Source organism: Apodemus sylvaticus, chromosome 5, assembly GCF_947179515.1.
Source record: "Apodemus sylvaticus chromosome 5, mApoSyl1.1, whole genome shotgun sequence".
Lineage (NCBI taxonomy): Eukaryota > Metazoa > Chordata > Mammalia > Rodentia > Muridae > Apodemus > Apodemus sylvaticus.
Window position 1 is genome coordinate 4,501,376 of NC_067476.1, and position 24,812 is coordinate 4,526,187.

Genomic DNA, 24,812 nt, shown 5'->3' on the forward strand with positions numbered 1-24,812 from the left:
GGGCCGCGTTCTAAGAGGTGTATAGTGGGACCACAGACACCCTAGCTCTCATTTGGGCTATGTAGAGTGAAGGGTAACGAACAGCATCCCCAAACCACAAATCTTTCGACCTGAACAGGAAATCCCTTGCACCAAGAGAAGCCTGCCAGGATTCCAGGCAGGGCCCTGTAAGGAGCCAGAAGCCTTGGCTTGTCTGCAGAGAAACTGGGTTTGGGGAAGTTTCCAGAATTCTGTGGTTGGACCCAGGTGGGAACAGATGAGCAGTTCCCTGCCCCATTGGCCTCTCCTCAGGAGCTGTCCTCTTTGGCTCTGAAGACGCCAAAATCTCGGCAGGTGCCCGGGAGCCAGATGGCTTGCTCAGCCTGGAGTGTAGCTGCAATTTCCAGTGCCCAAGATAGCCTGCGTGGCCACCGCCTGCTTCCTTTGGGGAGGGTCTTCATGAGGTCCACTCGTAAGCCACATACTCATTCTGGCCCTGAGTGCCCCTTGCCAGAGGTACTGGGCCTTCCAGCCTCCTAGCTTGGAAGGTGGTGGGCTATAGATGTCAGACCTGAGAGTAAGATCTGCCTAGTTAGGCACCAGACCTGGCAAGATCCCAGCACTACTGCCTACTGGGCAGTCGCGGGGATAATTTACCTGGAGACCCTCTCTCTACATCAGGGTGGAAAGCCTGGGAGCTTAAGGGCCAGGTTATGTTTGTCCCACATGCCTGCTCAATTATCAGTTGTCCTGTGTGCACAGCTCCCTAGCAGACGAGTAAGGGAAGCCCCCCTCATGACACCCCCACAAGCCCTAGGAAAGTACTCTCAGCCTTGGCCCACAGGAAGCGCAGTAGTATGCCCCGCCTCCAACGTCACTAGCAGCGATAAATGCCTGCCTGCCTCTGGAGGGTTCTCATGGCAACGTGTCCACAGTGAGCGAGGGCGGAGAGCTGCCAGTGGGGGCGAAATTCTCAACTGTAGGCGCCCCCAGCCCCCCAGCAGCAGGGAAGCAGAGCAGAGCCGACACAACTACTTTAGCAGGGCCTGAGCCTCCCAGGTGCTCGCCCTGCAGGCAGTCACCTTGCATCAGCCTGTAGGGTAAACCCTGACCCACTGCCACCTTGGTCCTCTGGATGACATGGTGTGGGTGTGGCTAGGCACGAAGTTCTCTAACCACCTTTTGGGCCAGCATTGTAAAAGGTTCCTCCCCTCTTGGAACAGGTACTTCTCAAAAATGGTTCTCTGGCTTAACAGCACCTGGCCCATGGTTTGGTCTCAGCTCAAGCAGATTAGGGAACCAGAGAACAGTCACACACCACAGTAAAATCAAGAGAGCTTTATGGTATGGGTGGAGTGTCTGAGAAGGTGCCCTCTGGGCTCACCTGCGCAGTTACTCAATGGGCAGAGGCTCAGCTGGCATACAGTGGCAGCCTATGGTGCCTCTCCCACAGAAGTGGTACACTGTGTTCTCTTGCCAGTCTTCCCAGCGCAGGGCCTGGGCCACTTCGCAGTAGCAGATGCTGCCAAGCCCTCCCGAGTAACACCACATCTGTGCTCAGGGCAGGGCCCTGTTCTCCTCTGGATCCACAACCCCAGCCGTGCTGTGGCTCTGGGAGAGCTCCGGAAGGCGAGCAGGAGTGGGGCTGGGTGGGGGACATTAGACAAGCCAAGCAGCCCCACGCCCTGCCTCTGTAAACAGACCCTAGTGGGTCCCTTCTCGGCCCCAGGCACATCCCTGAGAAACACCGGGGACTGGTTGCAGCTCTTTCTGGGAGGGCCAGGTGGTCCACCAAGCCAGCTGCAACTTTATTCTGTCCCCTCCCTCCCTGCAGAGCAGGCTTCTGCTGGGTGGAGGCCCAGCACCTGCAGCGCCTGACCCAGGGTCCCGACCATCTCCAAGGTCTCCAGCACAAAAAACAATGTAGAGTGGGCCAGACCACACGGGGGCAGACATAATGGCTGGGGGACATAGGTGGCAGGGTGGTCCTGGGAATGTGGGTGCATAGACAGCAGCCTCCCCAGCCACTGGCAGCCCACCCCTTCCCGGATAATCGATCGCCCTTGGCATGTCTAGAGCTCCTCGTAGTCCCCTCCTCCAGGGTGGCGGCTGCCAGGGGCCCCGCCCCCCAGGAAGGCTTCCAGCTCATCTGCAGCCTTCTGCTCTTTGCTGCGTGGGGGCTTCCTCCTCTTCTTCCGGTCCTCCTTGCCCTCCTCCGTGGCCTTGCTCTTCTTATGCTTGCTTTTCTTTCTTGTAGCCTTTTCTTCCTCCTGAAGGCCATGCAGAGCAGAGCTAGAGTCAATGGGCAACCCACAGCACAGGCTCAATCCCACCTTCCTCCCAGGAGCCTGGCGGCTCGGGCTGGCGGGGAGGTCAGCGGTGGCTGGGTATGTACCTCTTTGCCTTTTTTCTTCTTCTTCTTCTTCTCCTTAGAGGGAAGTTTGCTGTCTTTATCTGCACCAAAACAAAACAACAACAACAACAAAAAAAGAGGGCAGCTGAGCTCCTGCCTGCGAGCACTTGGTAGAGTCAGGCAGAGGCACGGCCGCAGAGAGGTCCCAGGGCTGCAGCTCCAAGCACTCCTCTAGGCAGCCTGGGCCTGAGACCCTAGGTGTTCTCCCTGCAGTAACCTTTTATCAGCCTGTGGGTTTTTTTTCCCTCCCAAGAGTTCTGTCCCAAAGGCTTGGAACCCCTGAAAGGCTGGAATGCTGGTAGAACGTTTGGCAGAGGTGAGGATTCATAGGGAACCATGGATGGAGTAACAGCTAGATGATTATTCGGGACCACACTTGGGTGCACGTTAGCCAGCTGGTCTGACAGTTTCACCAATCTCAGAGCTAATTACTCTGGCAAAAAGAGAAACCATAGGCAGTTTAAATTCTAAACACAGGAGCACCACAGACAAGGACCTCCAGGTTACAGCAGGTCCCAAGGAGTGGGACAACCCAGGCCGGCCTACCTTCATCACTGCTTCCCTTGGGTCCCAGCTCCTCCAGGCCCAGCCCAAAGAGATCTGAGTCATTCTTCAGTCTGAAAGCAGGGGCTGGGGGCTTGGAGGGTGGGGGTGGCTGAGCAGGGCCAGTGTCCTCATCAGTTACATCAGAGAGGTCTTCTCTTACTGGGAACCTGCCCTGGAAGGAGAGCAACTGGTAGGCCTATTGTCCCCTGACCACCACACGGGAAGCAAGGTTGGCAAGACCCCTTAGGACTCCAAGGGCTGGGCCAGGATGGGAGGGTTTAACCTGACCCAGATTCAGAAAGGTCAGCAGGGCCTTCATGTGGACACAGGCCTCCCATGCACTCTCTCACTTTCTCCAGCGGGCTTCAGCCATACAGCAAATAAAGATTGTGCCTCTGGGGCACTGAAGCCAGGAACATTCTCCTGCCTCTCCTCAGACCCTGCTCTGGGAAACAGACCTTCCGGATTGCCCTCTATCTCTGGAAGGATGGAGCCCGAGCTGCCCAGTCAGCAGCCTGTCTTTACCGTTCTTCTCTGTGTGTCCGACTCATCACTTTCAAAGTCAGGGTCATCCATGACGAAGGACAGCATCTGGGCAGCAATGGGCCCCTCAGGATCACTCTCTGATGAAACCTGTCTGTCCTTCCCTTCCTGGGGTCTCTGAGAGCCATCAGTGGGTGGCTTGGTACTGCTGGGTTTGGGCCCCAAGTCGGTGGTGAGACCATCTGACCATGGTGGTATGCCTCTCGCGGGAGCTCCCTTCTTTTGTGGATGTGAGACCCTTCACAGAAGAAGAAATGTCAGGAGCCCTGGGTTGCCACCTTAGCTGGTCAAACCCTGGGAATCCCAGCCCATACCATTTAGTCTCAGGCTCTGAGCACTGCTGAGGAGCCACTCCAGGGCGGCCTGCCGGTGCCTCAGCTTCCTCCTCACTCGAGAGACTGACGTTCTTACTGGGAATGGGGTCTGAGGGCAGCAGGGATTTGCCATGTGGCTGGTCTTCTATGTCCACATCATCCTGGAAACCTGCCACCATTGGGTTCCCTCCTGCGGCTTCCCCATCGTCGCTGCGAAGAGGAGGTAGGCGGTCAGAAGTTCTGAGGGGAGCTGTGCTGTCATCACCCACCCCACTGCCTGCAGAGCCTCCCTGTCTGTAGCACCATATTCTAATGGCAAGACCTTCTGGGCTGTAATGGGTACTCTGCGGAGAAGAGGGGGACTAAAGAGGGAGGGAGGTACTGCCGAGTTGCTGGCCAATGAGGGAATCGTGGGAGGAGTCCAGAGAGAAGCCTCTAATTTGTTTCTGGAAAGGAAGCCCTTGGTCCCATACAACATGGTGATGCCGGGGACTTTAACGGCGTTCAGCATTTGATCTGTTAGAGGGAGTAATGTCAGGCTTAGCTGGAGACAGATGTTCAAGTGTCAGAAGACAGAGGGAGTTGTGAGAAGGCTGGCTGCAGGAAGTCAGCCCTGGCCAGGGCCTGCTTCTCTGGGTCTATATGGAGACCAGGTGGCCTTTGCTGTACCTTACATATAGACTGGGCCCTCAAGCATGCCCATGCCCCTGGTAGGCTGTCTGCCAAGGCTCCTGCTATCCTAGCAAGATTCAGATGAATGTCCTCCAGTTTGCTGTGGCCATAAATTCTGCCCCACTCCGGGTGAGCTGTTTGTCTGTATTCCCCAGGGTGGCTGGCAGTGATCAGACGGGGTGGGCTTTGTCATGACCTGCCCTTCCCTGTCCTTCCAGCCACAGCTCAGCATTTGTCCCCAGAATTTGCTACCTGCCAGGAGCAAGCGCCAGGAGACTGTCTACACCCTCCAATGCTATCTTGGAGATCCAGGTGTGACTGGGATGGGGAAGTGCTGTTGGCTGGTCCTTGGACCCTGTGCTCAGCTCTATGAATCTTACCCTTACCTGTCACTATCCTGCTGTGGGCCTTTGGCTCCAGCTTTCTTGTCTTTAGGCACAGCTGTGTCTTCCAGGAAACTTCCGTCAAGGCCATCTTCAGGGACAAAATCCTCAACGTTCTGGACTCTTGCTGGAGCCTCTAGAGCTGGAGCTGGCTCTAGGGAGAAATGCTGTTTCTTCCTTATGTGGGCCTTGCTCTCATGCTAGCAAGCCCCACACTGAGCCTGTAGGACTGGGGCTTGACAATGCACGCACCCGGGCTCAGGGTACAGGCTATTTTACAACCAGGCTAAGGAGTAGCTGACCCATGTGGCTTTTCAGGGGCACAGGAACATTCCAGTGGGGAATGAGGCTGAAGATGCCAGAAGGTGGCCCCAAATTCACACGAGTCCCCAGGCTTACCTGGAGGTGAAGGGGTCACTTCTGCAGCTGGTGAGGTCCCAAACAGACGAGAGATGAGACTGCGACGCTGGGCTGGAGCTGGGGCTGAAGGGTGTACAGAGGAGGAGGGCGTGGCCTCCAAAGGGGGCACAGGAGATGGTGCTGAGGGACAGGTGGAGGAAACACCTAGAGACACCTGAGGAGCAGGCTGGGGTGTGCTGGGGCTGGAACTCCCCGTGGATACAGCACTTGGAGGCACAACTGGCGACTGGGAGCCTGAGGATGGGCTCTGCCCATTGGCTGCCAAAGGGGATGTGTGGCCTCGACTTCGAGCCTCCATCATTTCAAGGAAGCTAGAAGGGGCAAAAGGGCATGGAGTGAAGAAGCAGCTTTTTCTCGGCCCTCTTTCTCCATGGCTCTCAGGCGCCAGTGTGCCTATTACAGTTATACTCTCAGACTAACCCCTTGCCTGTCCTGTCTTTAACACTGAGGCTCCCAAGCCCATGCTCTCCCTCTCCACTGGCACTTCCTCAGCCTAAAGAGCTGAGCTGCACAGCAGAGGTGCAGGACCACTCATTCCTCTGGGATCTGGGGAGGCCAGTAGCTGTCAGCCAGACAATAGTGACGGAGCTGGTTATGGTCAGTGAGGAAGCTAGCAACTGCACAGGACGGGCTGCTCTCATCACAGGCACGTGCTGACCGCCACATAGGAACCACACCACGTCTAAGCACCTCATAGGTTCTGTAGGCTCCAAAGTACTTGGGGGTATAGGGTGCCCGCCTTCAGGAGCATGTGCCCTCACTTTCTACAAGAACTGAGGGGAATGTAGGGAAACTGAGGCTGCTCCCCAGGCCAGCATAGCTCAATTCAAAGTATGAATCCACTTGTTCTAGACAAATGTTCATCTGGCAGCTAGCTCATATTAATAATTAACCCCCACTAGGTGAACAGGAAGGGCGTGGGGCAACAGTATGGACACGTCCTAGAACGCTGAGGAGCTGCGGAGCCATGAGTCAGATAGATGCTCCCCCTACTGCTCTACACTGAGTACCACTAAGGTCACATCTGAAGGACACTCAAGCTGACTGTATATAGTGCTTTCTCCAAAGCTTGGCACCCAGGGATACCAGGGCCCACTGGCGACAGGGTGTGGGACCCATCCTCCCCCTGAGGGTAGTGAGGGCCTGCGCAGCCGTAGATGCTGGCTCACGTACATGCTGTAGTTCTGGTCCTCGGTTTCCTGCTGCACTGACAGCTCCTCTAGTGTGGCATCGATGTCCAGTTGGTTTGTCTCCAGCTGCCTCAGCAGTGTCTCCCTCTGTAGAGGAAGGGGACAAGGCTGAGTGTGTCCTTTCTCCACTCTACAGTCCATCCCTATGAGACACATGAGGCCTGGCTGCCTGCAAGGTCGGCTTGTATGGCTTAGAGGACATCATAGGTCATGGGGAACCACACCAGAAAGTGCCACCTTCTGTTCCACATCTTTGCTCACTAGCACTTTTTGTTGGCTACAACAGCCTATCAGGCCACAAAAACATGGAAACAGGTGCTTAAGGTGTCTGGGGAGCTCCAGGGGGCAACTTTAGGTGAGAAGCTCTGCCAGGTACAGACTGGGTAAAGCACAAACTTCTAGACTGACAAACAAAGCTGATCAAATCAAGTCTCTGAGTCCAGCTGCCATGGCTCAGCCAACATGGCTTCTTGCATTTAAATTTGATCTTAAAATACAGTAGCTTTTCAGGCTGTGTAAGGAGCACAGAACAGGACTGTGTTCCTAACTGGAAGAGGGCCAGGTGGACAGTCACTGCCTTCCAGAGAAACCTATGACCCTGGCACAGGGCTTGCCCCAGGCTCACACTGGGGTCCTATCAGCACAGAGCAAACAAACCAAATGGAGAAAGTGGGAGTTAACTACAGACCAAGAGACCTGGGGTTTGTTTATATTCTGAAAAATGAAAAGCAATGCACAAGAATGGTGCTGAGATCGACAAGCAGGCACAGCAGACTGCCCAGGCTCTTCTTTAAAACTGAGCATATGCTATCCCAACAACAGCCTCGACTGCCACGTCACACACACACTGTACACACGCTGTACACTTTACCCTGAATACTGCAATAGGTGGTGATTTATGGAGTTATGGTGTTTTGTTTCTCTGTGTAGCCCTGGCTGTCCTGGAACTCATTTTGTACACAAGGCTGGCCTCCAACTCAGAGATCCACGTCCTTCTGCCTCCTGAGCAGTGGGATCAAGGTGTGCATCACTACACCTACCTTATAGTTGAGTTTATGTTTTTAAAATAAGTCTTGCTATGCTTCTTGTATCTGGCCTTGAGCTTGCTATAGACTACGGATGATGTTTCTTTTCCTCCTTGCCTCCACCATCCCAGTGCTGCCATTACAGACATGTGCCACACATGGTTTATACAGTACTAAGGACTGAATCCAGGGTATCATGCATAGTAGGCAAGTAATCTAACAGAGTTACATTCCTAAATCCAAAAAGTAATGTTTCTTTCTTTTAAACTATCATTCAGTGCATATAAATGTTGTGTTTACATGCTTTGTCTGTGTAGTATTAGTATGTACATGTCTGGTGCTCACAGCCAGAAGAGCATTTCAGATCCCTTGACAATGGACAGTTGTAACCCAACACGTGGATGCTGTGTATTGAAGTGCCGTTCTCTAGAAGAGCGGCCAGTCCCTCCAAGATGGAATGTTTCAATCCATGGGTACTTGCAGGTACCCAGAACCCTGCCAGCAGAAGGTGGCCATTAGACTCCCTGCAAATAACCATGGAGGAAAGCTATATTGGTTTGGGTCTCAGCTCAAGCTTTTAGCACCAATGACTGGCATCCCTTTGTGTCTCTTGATCTCCCTCAGTCAAAGTCAGTGGTAAAGCTTTCACAGAATGGAACAGAATGAGGAGTTTGGTTAACAGTTTTCTCCTAGATAGAAACATCCATGCTGCAGAGCTCTTTAAACAAGAAGGCAAAAAACTGAAAATAGCTTCAGAAAGTCTGAAACTGACCAGATTCACTAGGCCCTGCTGGCCCAATAAGCAATAAAAGCTGATTCTCAGAGAAGAAAGGTTGCAGAGAAGACCCAGAGCAGACCAGTTGCAGGGGAAGGCTATGCAGTTGCTCCAGGTTCCCAGCTTGTGTGAGCTGTCACCATGCTGGGGTGGGCTTTGGTCATGCAGCGGTCTTTGACTCATTTCTGCTCCTGTAAGGAACCCCGGGTTCATATGCATGTGTGTTACCCCAATAAAACTCACTGGTTCACCAAGTTAGACTCTGGTGGTACCCATACTTTGGTCTGCTGGGACCCCTAACTGGATTGAAGAGACAAGTGTGTTACGTCTCCCCCAGACAGAGTTTGGTGACTCAGCAGGAGTCTTCAACAGAAAGGCCTCCGGCAGAAGCTCCTCATCATAACCACACTGGCAGGGACCTCACACTCCTCTCCTCACAAGGAGGGACGGGGAGAAGGAAAGCTTTACCTTTCTGAGTATGGTGTCTTGGATAAAGTATGAAGGGTTCCTACACACAGGAGGCCTCAGGTACCCAGTCCAGAAAGGTAGCCAGGCCTCTTTAGCCTTTTCTTGTTCACCAGAGACCTCATACCAAGCTGTTTGTCTCAAAAGGGGTATGGCTCAGGGACTGGTCCTTGGTTCTTATGCTTAGGATCAAGAGCCTTGTTCTGCCTTCCACAGTCTGCTCTCCTAGCTCTGAGAAGCTACAGCATTCCTCAAGACCAGAGAGAGACATTGACCGGAGCTTACGCAGGGTAGGATTCTGGGGAGACATTGGGACTAGTTGGAGCCTTTAGTTTATTGACTGATACTGGTTCTTTGGTTTAGACAAATGTAGAAACAAACTGCAGGCAATGGGGACAGGGTGGGGATATGGCCATTTTTTTTAATATCTATGCAACATTTTCTGTTTTTGAGAAAGGGAGCCCAGGCTGCTCTTGAACCTGTGACATAGAAAGGTTGACCTTGAACCTCTGATCCTCTTGCTTCTACTTCCAAAGTACTGGAATTACAGGTATGTACCTCTATGAGCAACACTTAAGTTTTAGAGATGGGCCTCCCTCTTACTGAACCTTATTACATATCCTTAACCCTGAAGTGATCTTCCCGACTCAGTCTTCTGAGTGCTGGGATTAGAGGTTTGTGCCTCCGGAAGTCTTTGCCACTTCTATACATCTACAAGATTCTCCAAGAGGGCCATTAATTGAAAAGCAAGATAGGTATAGCTCTTCACCCTGAAGGCCACCCTACTTGCCTCCACAGCACCAGGAAGGCTAGATGCTTTTGGCAAGGGTACAGGTTTTCTTTTCTTCATGAGCTGGCCAGAGGGCCACGGTTCACAGGGTACAGCATTTGAATGTAGTCACAGAAGCTGCATAGCCTCTTGTTGAAAGACATCTCAGTGTGACTAGGACTTCCTCCATAGCTATCTGTTTAACTGGGAAAGGGGGTGTGCATTTCAGTAGGTGCCCCATAGGGGACCAGGGTTCCCTCTACAGGCTGTACTGACTTCCAAATCCCTTAGAGAGCAGGACTCTTGGCCACTGCTCTGAGAACTGTGTGTGCCATCTCCTCTCACTACACACAGCTTCCAAGAGGTGCCCACAGGTGTCCTCAGGCTCAGGGAGAAGGGCAGTCCTGGTGCAGTCAGAGTGATGGCTACCCATCTGGACGCCCTACCTGCTATGTACTCACCTGTAGCTGCAAAAACGGGATGTTGAAGAACTTATGCAGGTACTTTAGGCCAAAGCTGTTCTTCATGGAAGACTCAGCATAGCGGAAATAGGAGGAACCTGGAGGTCTGTTTTCAAAGACAGATAAGAACTGGATGGGCAGTGCAGCCAACTCCAAGGCCAAGGGCACACCTCAGACAAGCACCCTGCACCCTCAGCTTCCTCTGGCAGCCAGTTCCTACGGACGGGATGGTCTGCAGCACACTCCTCGGGTGGGCTGAAGAACCAGACAGGAGCTGGCAGGCTCACAGTCCTGGCATCTATGGTCCTCACACCTTCTACAGCATTACCGTCTTGTGGAGACCTGGGACTCCTCATCTCTCTGGCTAGGTGCTGTCTTTCTCATCTCCAACACAGAATAAGACCCTGCCTGTGCTGCCCAGTGTCTGCGAGCTTTCCCCACACCACAGGAGCCCGTCACAGGGGCAGAAGGGATGGCACCCACCTGTCCAGGTGCTCAATGAAGTCCCGCACATCATCTGGCAGAATGACTCGGTGCTCGCCCATGTCACGGTAGTTGCCCAGCACACACACCGGCACATGGGTTGGCACTTTGGGAAGCTCCCGGAGAACATAATTGAAGGTCCTTTGAAAAGGGAGGGAGTGTTTTGCCTTAGTTGTGTGACCCTCAGAACGCGGTGTGCACTACCTTTTTGGTCTAATTCCCTGGAACACTTCTCACCTCAGGCAGGGTTCAGAAATGAACAAATGCTACAACCTTCAGCCTGCATCCTTGGCCACTGCCTCTCCCAGAGAGCACAGTTCCCCTGCACCTCAATTCAAGGTGCCTGTTCTTTTGCATTTAATTGGTGTGACACCTGTGTCACTATGAAACAGTTTCAAGGGCTGGTGGAGTGGCTTAGTGGATAGACGAGTTTGCTGCTGGGCTTGATCTTTGGGGCCACATTGTAGAAAGAGCTGACTCTCACAGCCTGTCCTCTGGTCTCCATCACACAGCTCCCTATACTCCCCCCCCCCCCCCCGCCCTAGTTTCTATAAAATCCACTTACACCTCCCCCAACCAGTGAAATGAGTGTGACCCAGCTTCCCTGCCAAGCAATTAGGAACGCAACACGTTTTAAACTCTGGCAGCTTCCCCTGTCTTCCTCGTACCCATCTGAAACTTCTCTTGCACCTTTTACCCTATAAGACACCTGAAGTGTGCTTGCTGGCCTGAAATGGCAGCAGCTGTATGAACCTGGCTGTTTCCATCCTTCACGACCAGTGCTCAGACTCTGAACAGTGTCTGCTGACTCCCAGGACTAGCTGAACCAAACATTCTGGTGACTAAGGATCTCAGACACTAAGAAGTGCCTGAGGTACTTGTGGTCTTTGTGATAAGGGCCTATGCAGCCTCATGGCTCTCAAATATGCATCTGTGTATCCTTTCTGAGCTGGCTTAGCCTCCTACCCACTCTGTTGCCCAGAACTCATGTCTTGATGCTAACCCAAACTTTTGGGTCCTCGCTGTTCTTAAGGGTACTTACTATCTACCCCTCTATCACACCCCCTAATAGATACAGGGTCTTGTGAAGTTATACTACAAAGATCATAACACGCTTCAGTGGAGTACAGAGGCCTTCAGTGTCCAAACATAATGTTACATAGGAGAAGCCATGCCCCAAATAGACCAACAGACTACTATCATCCCACATGGCAAAACGCACTGTATACGTGCAAAAGAGCACTGCACTCTGCTCTGTACGTGAGTAGTACAGTGCTGTATATGGGTGTCTACGACACGTGTACTGCTGAACTGGAGCTTATGGCTAGCCTGCCTCTTGTAGCCCCATAGGTTTCTTGCATGAGACAGTTGCCAGCCTGTCAGGCAAGCATACAGGTCCCCAAGGGTTGGGAAGGTTGGAGCTGGGCCTGTGAATACTGTGCAGAGGCTATAAAAGGATGTTATGTAGACAGTGGCTCCCAAGGGTCTACCGGTTCAGGGCCCTCTAACCAGAACCAGTGACATGCACAGTGCAAACTTTACTCCCAGGCTTAGCATGTGTGCATGTTGGAGGCTGGTGTAACAAGTGTGTGGCTATTCTTTTATTGTTGTTTTTTGTATTTTTTTGAGACAGAGTTTTTGAGACAGTGTAGCCCTGGCTGTCCTGGAACTCACTCTATAGACCAGGCTGGCCTCCAACTCAGAAATCCACCTGCCTCTGCCTCTCAAGTGCTGGGATTAAAGGCGTGCGCCACCACCGCCCAGTGTGTGTGGCTATTCTTAAATAGCACAAGTGCGAAACCTAGGAAGATACGGTTCCACTGTACATATATGATGCATGGAAATCCAGCTAGCCTGCTGGCTGTCTGCAGTGAGAGTCTTACATGATACAACACAATGCTTTTCTGTCTTTCCAATCTAAACACAGATCACACATGTAACACTGATAGAACTGTCAAAGCCGAGTAAAAGGCAAGGGGGATCCAGGGCTGCGTCTACATGAACTGCTGCCAGAGCTTCTGTCCTTCTTATAATGGAGTGGGTTTTCTTTACGGCAGAGTCTCACTATGCAGCCCTGGCTGGCCTAGAACTCTCTATGTAGATAAAACTGACTTTGAACTCACAGACCCGCCTGTCTCTGTCTCTCATGTTCTGGGGTTATAGGTGTGCACCACCATGTTTAACTACTACAGTGTTCTTATGTTTTTCAGTGTATACAGAGCAAGCAAGCCTCTGGGGCCTTTGGGTTTTCCTGCTGTTGGTCAGAGAGGGTTCCCAGTCTTACAGTGGTATGTAATGCAGTCTCCTGAGCACGTTTCTCATGATGTCCCCTTGATGGAGTATGGTGAGTCTCAGGAGGCTTGCACCCCCTCACTGCACCTCTGGACCCATTGCTCACTTCATTCTTTTGTCCTTTGTTGTCACAAATCTTAGATGTGTCTTCTTGAGTTACTGAGTATGTGAGTATGTGTGTATGTGTGCATGTCTGTTTCTGGGAGTCCCTCCAATACAACAGGACACTTGATTCTGACAAATTTTGTATGGTGTTTTCAGGACAGCAAGATTGTAGAAGGTGACACTCAATTTCTACCACTGTTGGCTATAAGCCTGAGCCAGCTCCTACCTAAACTCTGCCCAACTTGTGGCATTGGTGCCCCAGTCCCCTAGGTCGGGTGTGTGTGTGTGTGTGTGTGTGTGTGTGTGTGTGTGTGTCTGCACACACCTGGCATAGCAGGAAGTTCCACATCAAGAGGAATCGCACAGTACTACATGAAAGCATGCAGCCACTGCCTGCAATCTGTCCCTCTTACCACTGCTTAGTGATGTCAAACATCATGACCACTCCATTACAGTTCTTATACACGTCCAAGAACTCAGCATCCAGGGCCATTTCAGACTCTGCCTAGAAACAGAAGGAAGAAAGGCTAAGACTGTGTCCCTGGCCAATCCCATACATGCAGAATGGGGCTTTTCTAATCTAAAAGTCATTTCGTTTTGGGAAAAAAACAAAAACAAAACAAAAAACCCGAGGAAACACTGTGGGTGTACAGGAGGTTAGCTGTGGGAGCTGGAGCAGCAAGTCCCACCTCCACAGGGCAGGCCTGCCTAGGGACTCCCAGTCCCACCTCCACAGGGCAGGCCTGCCTAGGGACTCCCAGACGCAAGTGCGTGCTAGGGCTGTCAGCTGCCCCGAGATGGTTTTCACAGTAAGAACAAAGATGACACACGGTGCTATAAACCTGGCCAAACCCCAGGGTTGGGCAGTCACAGGCTATGGGTGGGGTGAGTGGGCTCACAGCTGTTCTTTTGCCAAACTGCATTTAATATTATGTTCTGTCTGTATATAAATGCCACTCTCATAAAAAAAAAAATCAAAAAATTTTTTCTTTTTGGTTGCTCAAGGTGTGGGGAATAAATGACTGTTTAGTGCATAGCTCTAAACTAGACTCAGGGAACATGGTAGAATACAGAGCAGAAAGAATTTAAGGTTAGTGTGGTGGCTTTCATCTGTCAACAGTCAATCATGGGCTAGGGAGACTAGGTCTCTTTCTGTCCTACCCCGTACCTGACAGCGAGCACAACAAATGCCAAAGGATAATTCCAAACATGTGGTCAGACAGAAGGTCCTACGTTAAAATCACTGGGTCCCCTGCCCCCAACACACTCAGACACACACACACACACACACACACACACACACACACACACACGAACAGGACTTGTAGGACGAGGGAACCGATGACAGGGTTGGAGGGAAGACAGAAAAAGAGGTACAAACAGAATATATCATGTATGTGTATGAAACTGTCAATACATTTACAAAAAAATAAAACAAATAAGAAGTTTTGTAAATGGTAAACCAAACTAAAGCAAACCAAACCCCAACCTATCAAGATGAGTTCCCGAACACATTGCACATGGGACCATGCCAGGAAGGGGCTATGAATCACTTAAACTTCCAGCCTTGAAAGGGAGAAGACAGGGCAGGGCTCTCTATAACAACTGGAAGGAAGGACCACACCAACGTGTCCACTGTGTCCCAGATTCCATGGAGCAAGCAGAGACCACCAGGTCCCACAGTCACATCTCCAAAATATGCCAGCACCTTAAAGACAAGCCAGCTGGCAGAGATGTAAAGCATGGTTCCTAACAGACCGTTCACGCAGTACCTCACAGTACCTCACTGGGATGGATATGGAGTGAAGCAGAGAAGGCACCACACTCACGGGGCAGGCACCCTAAGTAGGCAGTCACCCTAAAATATAACCCAGGCAGCAGAGTCTCAACAGTAGTTAAGGACAGTCAGTGACTATTGCATCTACAGCACAATGGGCTTGTCCAGAATCTCAGGATGGGCAGGAGGCCCAGTGAGTAAGCACGGGCGCCTTGCTCAAGACACTGGCACAGACCCACCTGACAGTGTGGCTCACCTCCTGGGGGTCATTCTCCGTCTTCAAGCCATCACCTCGTTTTTTACATTTTCCTTATTAGAAGATAAACAAAAAATTAGGAATGAAATTGTTGGGCTCGGGATTTGCTTAAGTGAGGAGCATCCTTCCTTAGGCCCCCCACCTGTCATAAAGCCTTAATGCCACACGGGACTTCACTCCACTCAGCCTCCGAATCTAAAAGAACCTCCGCTTAGGTCCAGACACCCCTCACTCATCTTTGAGAGATACAGAACTCTGTGAACTGGCTAGGCCGGCAGTTCACAAGCTGACAAGCCAGGCCAGGAAGATTCCCTACCCAGGTCTGCCTTGAGGAAAGGGTCCCTCATGACAGCCTGCTCTCACGGAGGCGTAAGAGGCAGCACGGCAAAGGATTTCTACAGTCAAAGCTGAGAGACCAGATCTGCGTTCCTTAAATAGCTCCCTGTATCACTAAGACACTGGCATACTGGGACAAGTGTCAGCCCAGCCTGACACTGCGTGTCATGGTTATCAAAGTGTTTTTTATACGGTAGACAGCCACAGGTCCTGTCTGGAGTCTGACACTGGACTCTAGGGAATAACAAGATGACATCACTGTCCTTCCTCTTCATCTAAATGTCCAACCGAGCTCCTCACAACCTTGGGAATTCCACAGCAGACAAATTATGTCCTAAGAACAAACTCAGGTTCATGTGCTTACACAGAACCTCCCTCCATAGCACTCTTGAAGTTCTTTCTGAGTACCCAGCACACTCAGGTCAGCCTAGGGAGTCAGCCTCTCCCCTCAGAGCCGTGGATGATTCAACCTGACTCTCATGGGCTGAACGGCAAGTGGGACATTCAGGGCATGAGCCTCTAGCCCACCAGCATCTTCCTGTAAGTTGCTGGAAAGTGTTTGTGGGAACTATTCTTAGAGCAGAAGAGAAATGTTGGATGGAAGCTGGGAGGCCAGGGGAAGAAAAAAACTTGCCAGGCTACTTTCTTTCAACTTCCCCTTTAAAGCTCCTGAACAAGTTATAGAGAGCACTGCCTCCACAGAACTTCACTTGGCCAGTCCTCTGGAGAACTTTCCAATGCCTTGGAGCCCTTAGTCACTTTAACGCCTCTCACATCTGAAGGTCCTTTGCCTGCCGTGGACACTACTCAGACACTGGATCATGGGAGTGAGGAGAGGCCGAAGGCCCTTTCTTCCACCCTCTACGGTGGGGAGGCAACAGCAGCCATGGCCATGCAGACTCCTGAAGTCAGGAGCTCTGTGTTGGGATCCAGCCTGACTGCATCTGAGCAAGGGTGTGAGCAGAGATCTGAGAGTAGGGTGGCAGAGGGCGTGGGAGCCCAGGACAGCAGGAAGCAAAGTCTTCCATGGCTCCTGGGCAGTGGAGGTGTCACCTGTGCCGGCTGAGGGTGTAAAATGCTATTCTGAAGGACCCTGAGCTACTGCATTATTGTCCCATCTGATATCCAGCCTCAAGTTCTGGCCCCACTCTTCAAAACCCTGTCTATAGGACAGAGCATCCCACTGCAGCAGACTGCAGTTGTAGAGACCAGAGCTGAGGCAAGAGCTCAGGAAGGCCCTGCAGTTCCTGCCCTCTGTGGTGGACCCTCTGTGGAGCAGCAGCTCTGCATCCTGACTTGATGTAGGCATGGCTTGTGGAGTACAGCTGGCCTAAGTCTCTTGATGGCTTCATGAGGATGTAACTCTTGCCCTCAGTGTATACAGTGATGGACTTTAGGAATCAACACTCCAAAGATGCACACACAAGCATTCAGAGGTGTACAGACACACCAAGACCATCAGGCTCAATGGATTGACAGGGTCCAATGAGGCTGCATGACTGCTGGAATCAGACAAAAAAGTGGCTTCAACTGCTCTTCAGCACTTGGCCCCAAACCAAACTCAAAAGGAATTTGGCTGAGGAGGGAGAAGAACGCACACCCTGTGCCAAAAAACCAGAGCCCCGAAGACATGGCTTCCAGCAACGCGCTGGACCTGGAGGACATGCAGCACAACCAAGCCGATGAGGCCAGTGGTCAGGTCAAAGGTGGGGCCTATAAAGTCAGGGGTTAAGAGGTCAGAGGTCATATTTCTTATGCTAGTTGATAATAGGTGATGCTATCTATGCCTATTTGGTCAGAGGCCTGCATGCACACCACACAATGTCAGCCCCAGGGGAGACTATGAGCTCTTACCCCAAGGATCAAAGAGAGACTTAAGACCTAACATAAGAAGAGTGAGGTCAGACCCTGTCATTAGGGCACCTGAGGAGTTCTGTTGTGGCCTCTACAGGTTTACATGAGGACAGTCTCTGTGTGGCTGGGTCTACTTTGACTTGGTGGCCCATTCTCTAAGAAATGACCTCCATCACATGGGTGACAAGAGATGGGCTGAAGTAACCACACGCAACTCCAGCTTGCCTTCTCTCTAAATCTAATTAAAATTGTTTGTGGGAGGCCAGGCAGTGGTGGCACAAGCATGTAATCCCAGCACTCTGGGAAGCAGAGGCAGGCGGACTTCTGAGTTTGAGGCCAGCCTGGTCTACAGAGTGAGTTCCAGGACAACCAGGGCTATACAGAGAAATCCTGTCTTGGAAAAAACCAAATCCAAAAAACAAAATCGTTTGTGGGATTCAATCTGTTTGAATGACGTCCTGGGCGCCAGGCCGCCCCAGCATGATCTCACTGCACCTGACATGCCCTGCCCTCCACACTCATGGTGCAGCCCTGCACATTTCTACTGTGTTGGTGCACTGCCCTTACTCGGTCTATCTCAGTCATCAGGGCCGCCCTCAGTGCCAGAGGGCCAAACAGATATCTATGAACAGGACCCAAGTCTGGCGAGCTGTATGGACATCTGCCTGTGAGAACAAGTTCTCATTAGAGAGACCCCGATCATTGTCAAACACCATGGCATTAAGACATCACCTAGTCAAAGAACATCTCACAGAGGTTCCCTTCTGTCTCTCAGAGCAGGGCTGCCAAGCCACTAAGACTCTAGGGCTGGCTCCGTGTGACTACAGGTGCAGGGCTGACACCAAGGGAGACACACAGGAGGGCGTTGGGAACAGCTTCATAAGGGTCATCCCTCCCAAAATGCTCAAAAGAGCAAAGCATGTGTGACAGGTCCACTGTTGAACATTTACTCTGCCTACCAGACATGCGATGGTAATGGCCAGGATCTAGAACCCAGACCAGGTAGGGACTCTGATTTAACGCAGATGGTAACAGTTGGCAGCAAATCCAAACCTCCTATATCCTTGAGTTGATAAAGAAGCTGGTGCTTGTGACATGTTTCTGAGCCACAAGTGACTGTGTGACAGAGCTAAGTAGGACACGGGACCCAAGGAAGAATAACCAGACCTGTGGGAATTGATGGGCACAAGGACACCCAAATAAGGGGTGTGTGGAAAGGGAGGGGCCTTAGGGTCCATCATGCATCACGGAGATAATGTACCTTACCTTTGTCAACAACATCCCAGACTTCAACTTTCACTACATCATCAGTGGCTGAAACAAGAAAAACTCTCCAATTAGTGCCTTGTATCAGAGCCCCTTCTGGGCTTGCAGATGGGGCCAGGTGCATTCTGTCTCACTAGCTCCTGGGGCCTCTGCATCCATGCTGCAGGGTTTGCAGGGTTGTTCCTCCAGGCCCTGGCATGGGCAATGCATTTATTTGCCCACAGACAAAGCCATCATATAACAACTCACACTCAGTAACCTGTGGGTCTCTGGTCACTTCAGGTGCCCCAGTGGATGCTCACACTCTGGGCAGTGAAAAAAACAACCCAGCTGTCCTAAGTCACATCTCCCCCTTCACAGCCACCTTCTTTACTGGGCTCACCAGTACTCAGTGAGAATGCAGGTCAGTTACAAAGGCCAGAGCAGTGACGGGCCACCTGAGCAGGCCCAGGTTAGCTGTAGCCCTGACACCTACGTCACAGCCCTCAGCCTGCCCGGCCCACAGTCCCCTAAGGCTTTCGCTGATACTAGACCTAAGTTACATGAGAAGGGAAAACTTTTTCCAAGTTCCTGTTAGCTCTTCAACCCTCTGCAGTAGCAATTCCCCATTTTGGGATGTCCTAAGGGTTAATGGGGTTGTAAGGATGGTGGAGACCCCAGAACACAGAAGGGGAAGACAAGGGTTAAAATAGTCACTCTGTTCTCCAGGGGTGAGCACTGGCCATGGTTCATAGTATGCATTCCTATGAGGCAAAGCAGCCATGTATGTTGTTGATGTGTATGGGTGGATCTGCTCCTAGAGGTGCTCAGGGAATTCTAGTCTTTGAAGGTGTGTCCTTGCATCTTTACTTGTAACCATGAGAATCCTAGGCCTGAAGCACGACAGAGGAGAAATGTCACAGATTCAGAACCCAGAATGGCTGATTCACATGCAGCCTTAATTAGTGGGGCCTCCCACATAGCTAGTATTTTCTCACTTTCAGAAAGTACCTTCTAGGAGTCAGGAAGACAGGGTATTTCTACACTGTACAGGGGAAAAAAGCATTGAACTATTAGAGGCCTTGGACTCACTTTTGTAGTTCCAATGGATGCTGGTGACCTGAATCTCCTGTGTGGGGATGTATTCTTCCACAAACTTCTTGCCCTGCAGTCGATGCCACAGAGCTGTCTTGCCCGTGTTCCTGTCACCCCGGATCACAATCTTCACTGGGGCAAGGATGGGCAAAGAAAAGAGAAAGAAAGATTAATCAGTCATCCTTTTAAAACTTAAAAGTATCACATCTGTTCTATTTCAAGGTGAATCCCTGTTTTCTCAGATGACTGGCATGCAGGGGAGGAATAGGTGAATATACCAGCAACTCCCAAACAGGTCAAGTCTGGCGTGGCAGACCTGGCAGTGGCCATAAATGTAGCACCAAGAACAGAAGCCAGGGCTGGTAGAGGAGGCAGCACCAGAGTACTTCATCCAGGCCTGGCTCTCCTGGAGTCTTATACTCTGAAGAACTGCCAGGGGCCCTAGGATCAGGGCTGGGCTGCAGACTTAAGTCAATAGTGCGCAGGGCCCAGGACTGCACCCAGGTCGTGGCTTCCGCTAACATTTCTCATGGTCCTCATGTTCGTGGTGCAGTTCTGTATGTCTGTATCCTACTTCATGGTATACCAGGCATGCACTCGGCTTTGGGCAAGGACAGGCATGTGCTCCAGGAACGGGATGAACAAGATGCAGCATTGTACTTAGGCCCATCACCTTTTAGAGGGGTTCACCACTAGGTGTTTCGGAAAGGTTAGAAAAAGTAGTTTGGAGCTGACACAGTGTCAACAAAGCCAGGAGGAACAAGAGCAAAGCTGAGGACAGACGGACACCTCTGCTGGGTAGGATGAGAGTCATGAATGACTGAGGATGCTGAGATGGGCAGGGAAGGCATAGGTGTTAGCCTGGTGCTTCCTGGGCAGCACTATGGGACAGAGAGAGGCTGATAACGCCACCGAAAATATCCTCAAGACCTCCAGGAGCCAGTTAGAAAAGGGTCTACAGAAGATATGGAGCTTAAGAGGCAGGGGCGAGGGGAAACGTGTGGGCTCCTTTACCCACCTGCTTCTTTCTCCTAGGCTGTCTGGTCTGCCTGCAGAGTCAAGCCTCTCCCCATTTCCAAACCCTTCTACTGTACTAGAAGCCAATGGCCACCTTGGCCTCATCACTGAGCTGGACTCCTGGGATGTGCTTGGCCCCATCTTGCTGTGCGGTTTGGACGAGAATAGCCCGATAAGTGCACATACTTGAATGAGTGGTCAAACAGTTGGCTTAGTTGACTGCTTAGGAGGATTAGGTGTGGCACTGGGATTGGGCTTGTCTCTGCCTGCTGCTTGTGGATAACATGGAAACTCCCAGAGCTGTGCCTGCCTGCTGCCACTGTAAGCTCTAATAAACTCTTTCAGGTCCCACTGAAAAGCAACAAGCATTCTTAACTGCTGAGCATTTCTACAGCTCTAGATATAAATTCTTTATGTTTTGCTTTTAAAAAATCTTTTATTTTTATGTGTATGTATGTATGGTTGTATGAGTTCATGTGCCCCAAGTGTACACAGGATCCTGTGGGCATCAGATCCCTGAGAGAACTAGAGTTATATATAGACAGTTGTGAGCTGCCATGTAGGTACTGGCACTTGAACCTGGGTCCTCTGGATAAACATTTGGTGCTCTTAACCTCTGAGGTATCTTTGCATACCCACCCCTTTAAGACAATCTTTCTATGAGCCTTGGTTCTGCCTCTTAGGTGCTGGGATTGAAGACAGGGCTAGCATACCTGGTGGTTCTGCCTTTTAAATCAATGGTCTTAAGGTTTGTCTATTAGTCATCATATGATCATCTTATATGTTCTGCTGAATGCCTCAACTACTCCTTTTTAAAAATCTGCTCTTGTCTTTTCTTGCATTTCCTCCCTTCTACCTTCCCAGGACTGGTTATTTGAGACTTTCAAATTATATTCTTACCTCAAGGGCTTACAAGTATATGGGTCTCTTGTGAACCATGAGTTGTAAGTACCTTCTTTTTTTATTGGTCCCCCACCCACCCACCCAGGTAAGGTTTCTGTGTAGCTCTGGCTGTTCTGGAACTCATTCAGTAGACCACGATGGCCTGGGAGATCTGCCTGCCTCTGCCTCCGGAGTGCTGGGATCAAAGGCATGTGCCACCACTACCTGAAGAGAGTGCTTCCTAATTTTCAAGTAATTTTTTCAGGGCATCATAAACTACTTGGAAACTGTTGCCATCTGGGTCTTTAATTTCCCCCACCTCCAACCAAAGTTCATCCTGCCTCTGCTGCCTGAGTGCTAAACTTTTACTTTTTATACATTAATCACTCCATTGCAATGGAGAACTAATAAAGAACTGCTTTTAAGCTTCAAAAAGGTAGTAGATGCCTGTAGTCTCAGCTACTCACAGATCCTGATAAAAGATCGGTTGGGCATACAAGTTTAACAGTTTGCACAGAGTAGTAGGCACTATTTCAGAATAAAACCAAACCGGAAGAGAGTCTGCCCATTATCACTCACTGTCACAGAACACAGAGTCTCCCCCAAAACACTCACTGGACACAGAATGTGATCCTTTTATTATTCTCAGGGGTTTGCTGGGACTCAGTTTTTATAGCTGTCCTTTGGTTGAGAGGGACAGAGGAAGTCAAGCACAGGTGACCTGTTTCCGAATGGGTCTGTGTCGTCCTCACCCCCAAACCCATGACTTCACCTCCACGTGTGTACTGGACGACATTACTACCGAACCAGGCCACAGTTCAGCTGTCTTCTTATGCTCAGACTTATCCAGTATCCTCCTCCATCTTTTTACTCCCACCCTTTGCTGTTATATTATAGATGTATCCCCCAAATGCCATAGGGCCCAATTAGAAGGATGGTTTTCCCACATTTTGCCTAGCATATAGCTGGAAGAGCGGTAATGTGCATTTTAACATTTACACTTACTGTGATATAAAGTCAACGTATTTCTGAATGCATGCCAGCTACAGTGGTGCACCCTTTTAATCTTAGCACTTGGGAAGCAAAGACAGGCAGGTCTCTATGAGTTCAAGGCCATTCTGCTCTACAAAGTGAGTTCCAGAACAGCCAGAGCTACATAATGAGATGTCTCCCTCCTCCCCAATCTTAATGTCTTAACTCTGATCAGCTCCATTCTAGACTATAGAAAACATTATCACCAGTGACTAACAATCGCTACTTATTCAGGGCTTACTACACATGGACCCATTCCTTTGCTTACCTTTTGTTTTTTAAACCCCACTCCTACCTTTTCAGCTTAAACTCCATTTACCTAAAGAATACCCTTCAGTGTCTATTTCTGCAAGATCCTCTGCTCAGCAAGCTGTCATTCATACACTGACCATGGGTACAGCGGCATTCTGGCCTATGCAGGAGCAGGCCATCAGCTCAGTGCTGCTCCTTAGTATAACCTCTTTACTCTGCTTGCATAGTTTCCTCTTTTTGCTTCTGAAATTCAGAGCACTCCCAGTGATCTATGGCTGTTAAAATTCTGGTTTTGAGTTTGTTCTTTTTCCATTGCTTTTTTGAAACAGGGTCTCACTATGTAGCCCGTGCTGTCCTGGAACTCACTAGGCATACCAAAAAGGATCCAGCTGTCCTTGCTTCCCAAGTGATGCGATTAAAGGCATGTACCACCTTCCCTGCCTCAGTTATTTATTATCCTGACATATTGGAAAAAAAGATTGTTGTGCCTGCCTTCCGGAGCCACCCAGACAGCATTCTACAATAGACAATGCAAAATTTGGAAACTCTTATAAGAAACCTGAATCTGTATTTATTATATTGCAGGTTTGTTCCTTTAAGTAAGGCATCTTGGAAAATATGGAAGACACCAGCTCTTTTAGCTCCTTCCTCTTTAGGACCACCAGGGGATCTAAAAGAGGTCCAGTGGGGAACAAGTTTACAAAGTAAGAAGCTTCTAGTTATATTATATCTAATATAATATAATTATATATTATATATATATATATTCTAATATTTAGAATTGGGTTGCAAACGATACTATATAAAACTAAATAAAGAAACCAAAGTCGATTCCAAAGAACACAAACCACTGAATACTTGACTCAATATTCTAATAGATTCAAGAGAAATACAAACTTTCAAGTTAACACGGATACACTGTTTGCTTCTAAATATGCACAAAATCCTCCTATTAAGTTTCATAATGTTACATTATTACCCAAATATCACTGACCCTGTAAGGCACTGCTTACAGTGAACTGTGCATATGTACCAGGACATATCTGTGTTCATACTTCAAAAATCTAGCGGTATAGAAATAGCTTAGAAGTAAACAACATCCGACCAAGAAATTGCCCAAGAATCTTTAGATTGTTCAACCTGCAAATGGAAAAACTCTAAAGAGGTCAAGAGAACCATGTGCTTCTCGCTGCACAACATACATAATTTATAACGAAGGGCAGAGCGGACCTTTCTTCTTGTGGGGTCAGGGATGCAAAGTTAGAGCCTCTTGGAATTAAAAAAAAAAAAAAAAACCCAACATATCCCTTACAAAAACAAAAGCAGCAGCAGCAACAACAACAACAACAAAAACCAGCAAAAACCAGGGCTCAAGGCCCACAGCCGACCGACTTTCAGGAGCCTCAAGTGAGAGCAGGCGCGGGGGTGGGGGTGGGGGTGGGGGGCGGAGAGGAGGCCGGCCGCACGCACGCATCATCCAGCAGCCACAGACCCGCGCGCGCACCCTCGGGTTATGTAATGGTCTCTCCGCTGGGTACCCGCGCCAATCAGGGTCCTCCACCGCTACTCCACTAGCTCTTCTCTGGAGGTCTCCTGTCAGGTGATGGCCCTCAGGGAACGACCACTACTCAGAACCCAGGGACCCCGTCCACCCCTGCCCTCTGGTTCTCCCAGACCCTCGTAGGCTGGGTGGACACCCCGGGCCCCGCCAGCCGCCCCGGCCTGCCCGACGGCGCGGCCCGCACTCACTGTTGTATTGAACCCCCTTAGCGAAGCGCCTCTGCAGTGCCTGGTTCATGGACTGCAGCCCGGCGGGGATGTTCTTGTCCCGGCCCGGGGCCTGCTCCGACCCCACCAGCTTCTTCAACGCGGAGAACATGTTCCTGCTGGACGTGCGAGCCGGGCTGGCCTGCGAGCTCAGCGGCGGCGGCAGCACAGCGTGCCTCGCACCATGTCCGGTCGGCCCAGGCTTCCCCCGAGGCCGGAGCAGGCACGGCCACAAGCCGGAGCCCGACGGCGGGCGCGGCCTCGAGCGAGGTTCTGGGGCCTCAGCCTCGGTGGCTTCTCTCCGGCTTCCACGGCCCTCGGCGCAGCAGGCAGGCACCCGTCAGCGCCGCCATCTTGGCGCCGGCGCGACTACGGGACGCTAAACGGGACACGTAGACGCCGCATGCGCAGAGAGCGCACTAGGTCCCGCCCCTTTCTAGCCTCTTCCCCTCGCCGCCGCTACC

General features: G+C 50.8%; 1 protein-coding gene across 2 annotated transcripts; it reads right to left on the reverse strand.

Annotated features, from left to right (window-relative positions):
- Positions 1-1,302: 1,302 nt before the first annotated feature.
- Rabl6 (RAB, member RAS oncogene family like 6) lies at positions 1,303-24,708 on the reverse strand. 2 transcript variants are annotated; one of them, XM_052181852.1, is made up of 15 exons: positions 24,331-24,708; positions 19,396-19,530; positions 18,325-18,372; positions 14,869-14,921; positions 13,249-13,340; positions 10,439-10,579; positions 9,956-10,061; positions 6,444-6,547; positions 5,250-5,581; positions 4,854-5,004; positions 3,796-4,005; positions 3,464-3,719; positions 2,939-3,110; positions 2,375-2,433; positions 1,303-2,249 (listed from the first exon to the last, which is right to left on the reverse strand). In XM_052181852.1, the coding sequence occupies exons 1-15, from the start codon at positions 24,458-24,460 to the stop codon at positions 2,052-2,054; spliced, it is 2,187 nt and encodes a 728-aa protein (XP_052037812.1). In that variant the 5' UTR covers positions 24,461-24,708; the 3' UTR covers positions 1,303-2,051. The 2 variants fall into 2 exon arrangements, with proteins under 2 accessions (XP_052037812.1, XP_052037814.1); XM_052181854.1 differs by lacking the exons at positions 18,325-18,372; positions 19,396-19,530; positions 24,331-24,708 and having other exon boundaries at positions 14,852-14,921.
- Positions 24,709-24,812: the final 104 nt, after the last annotated feature.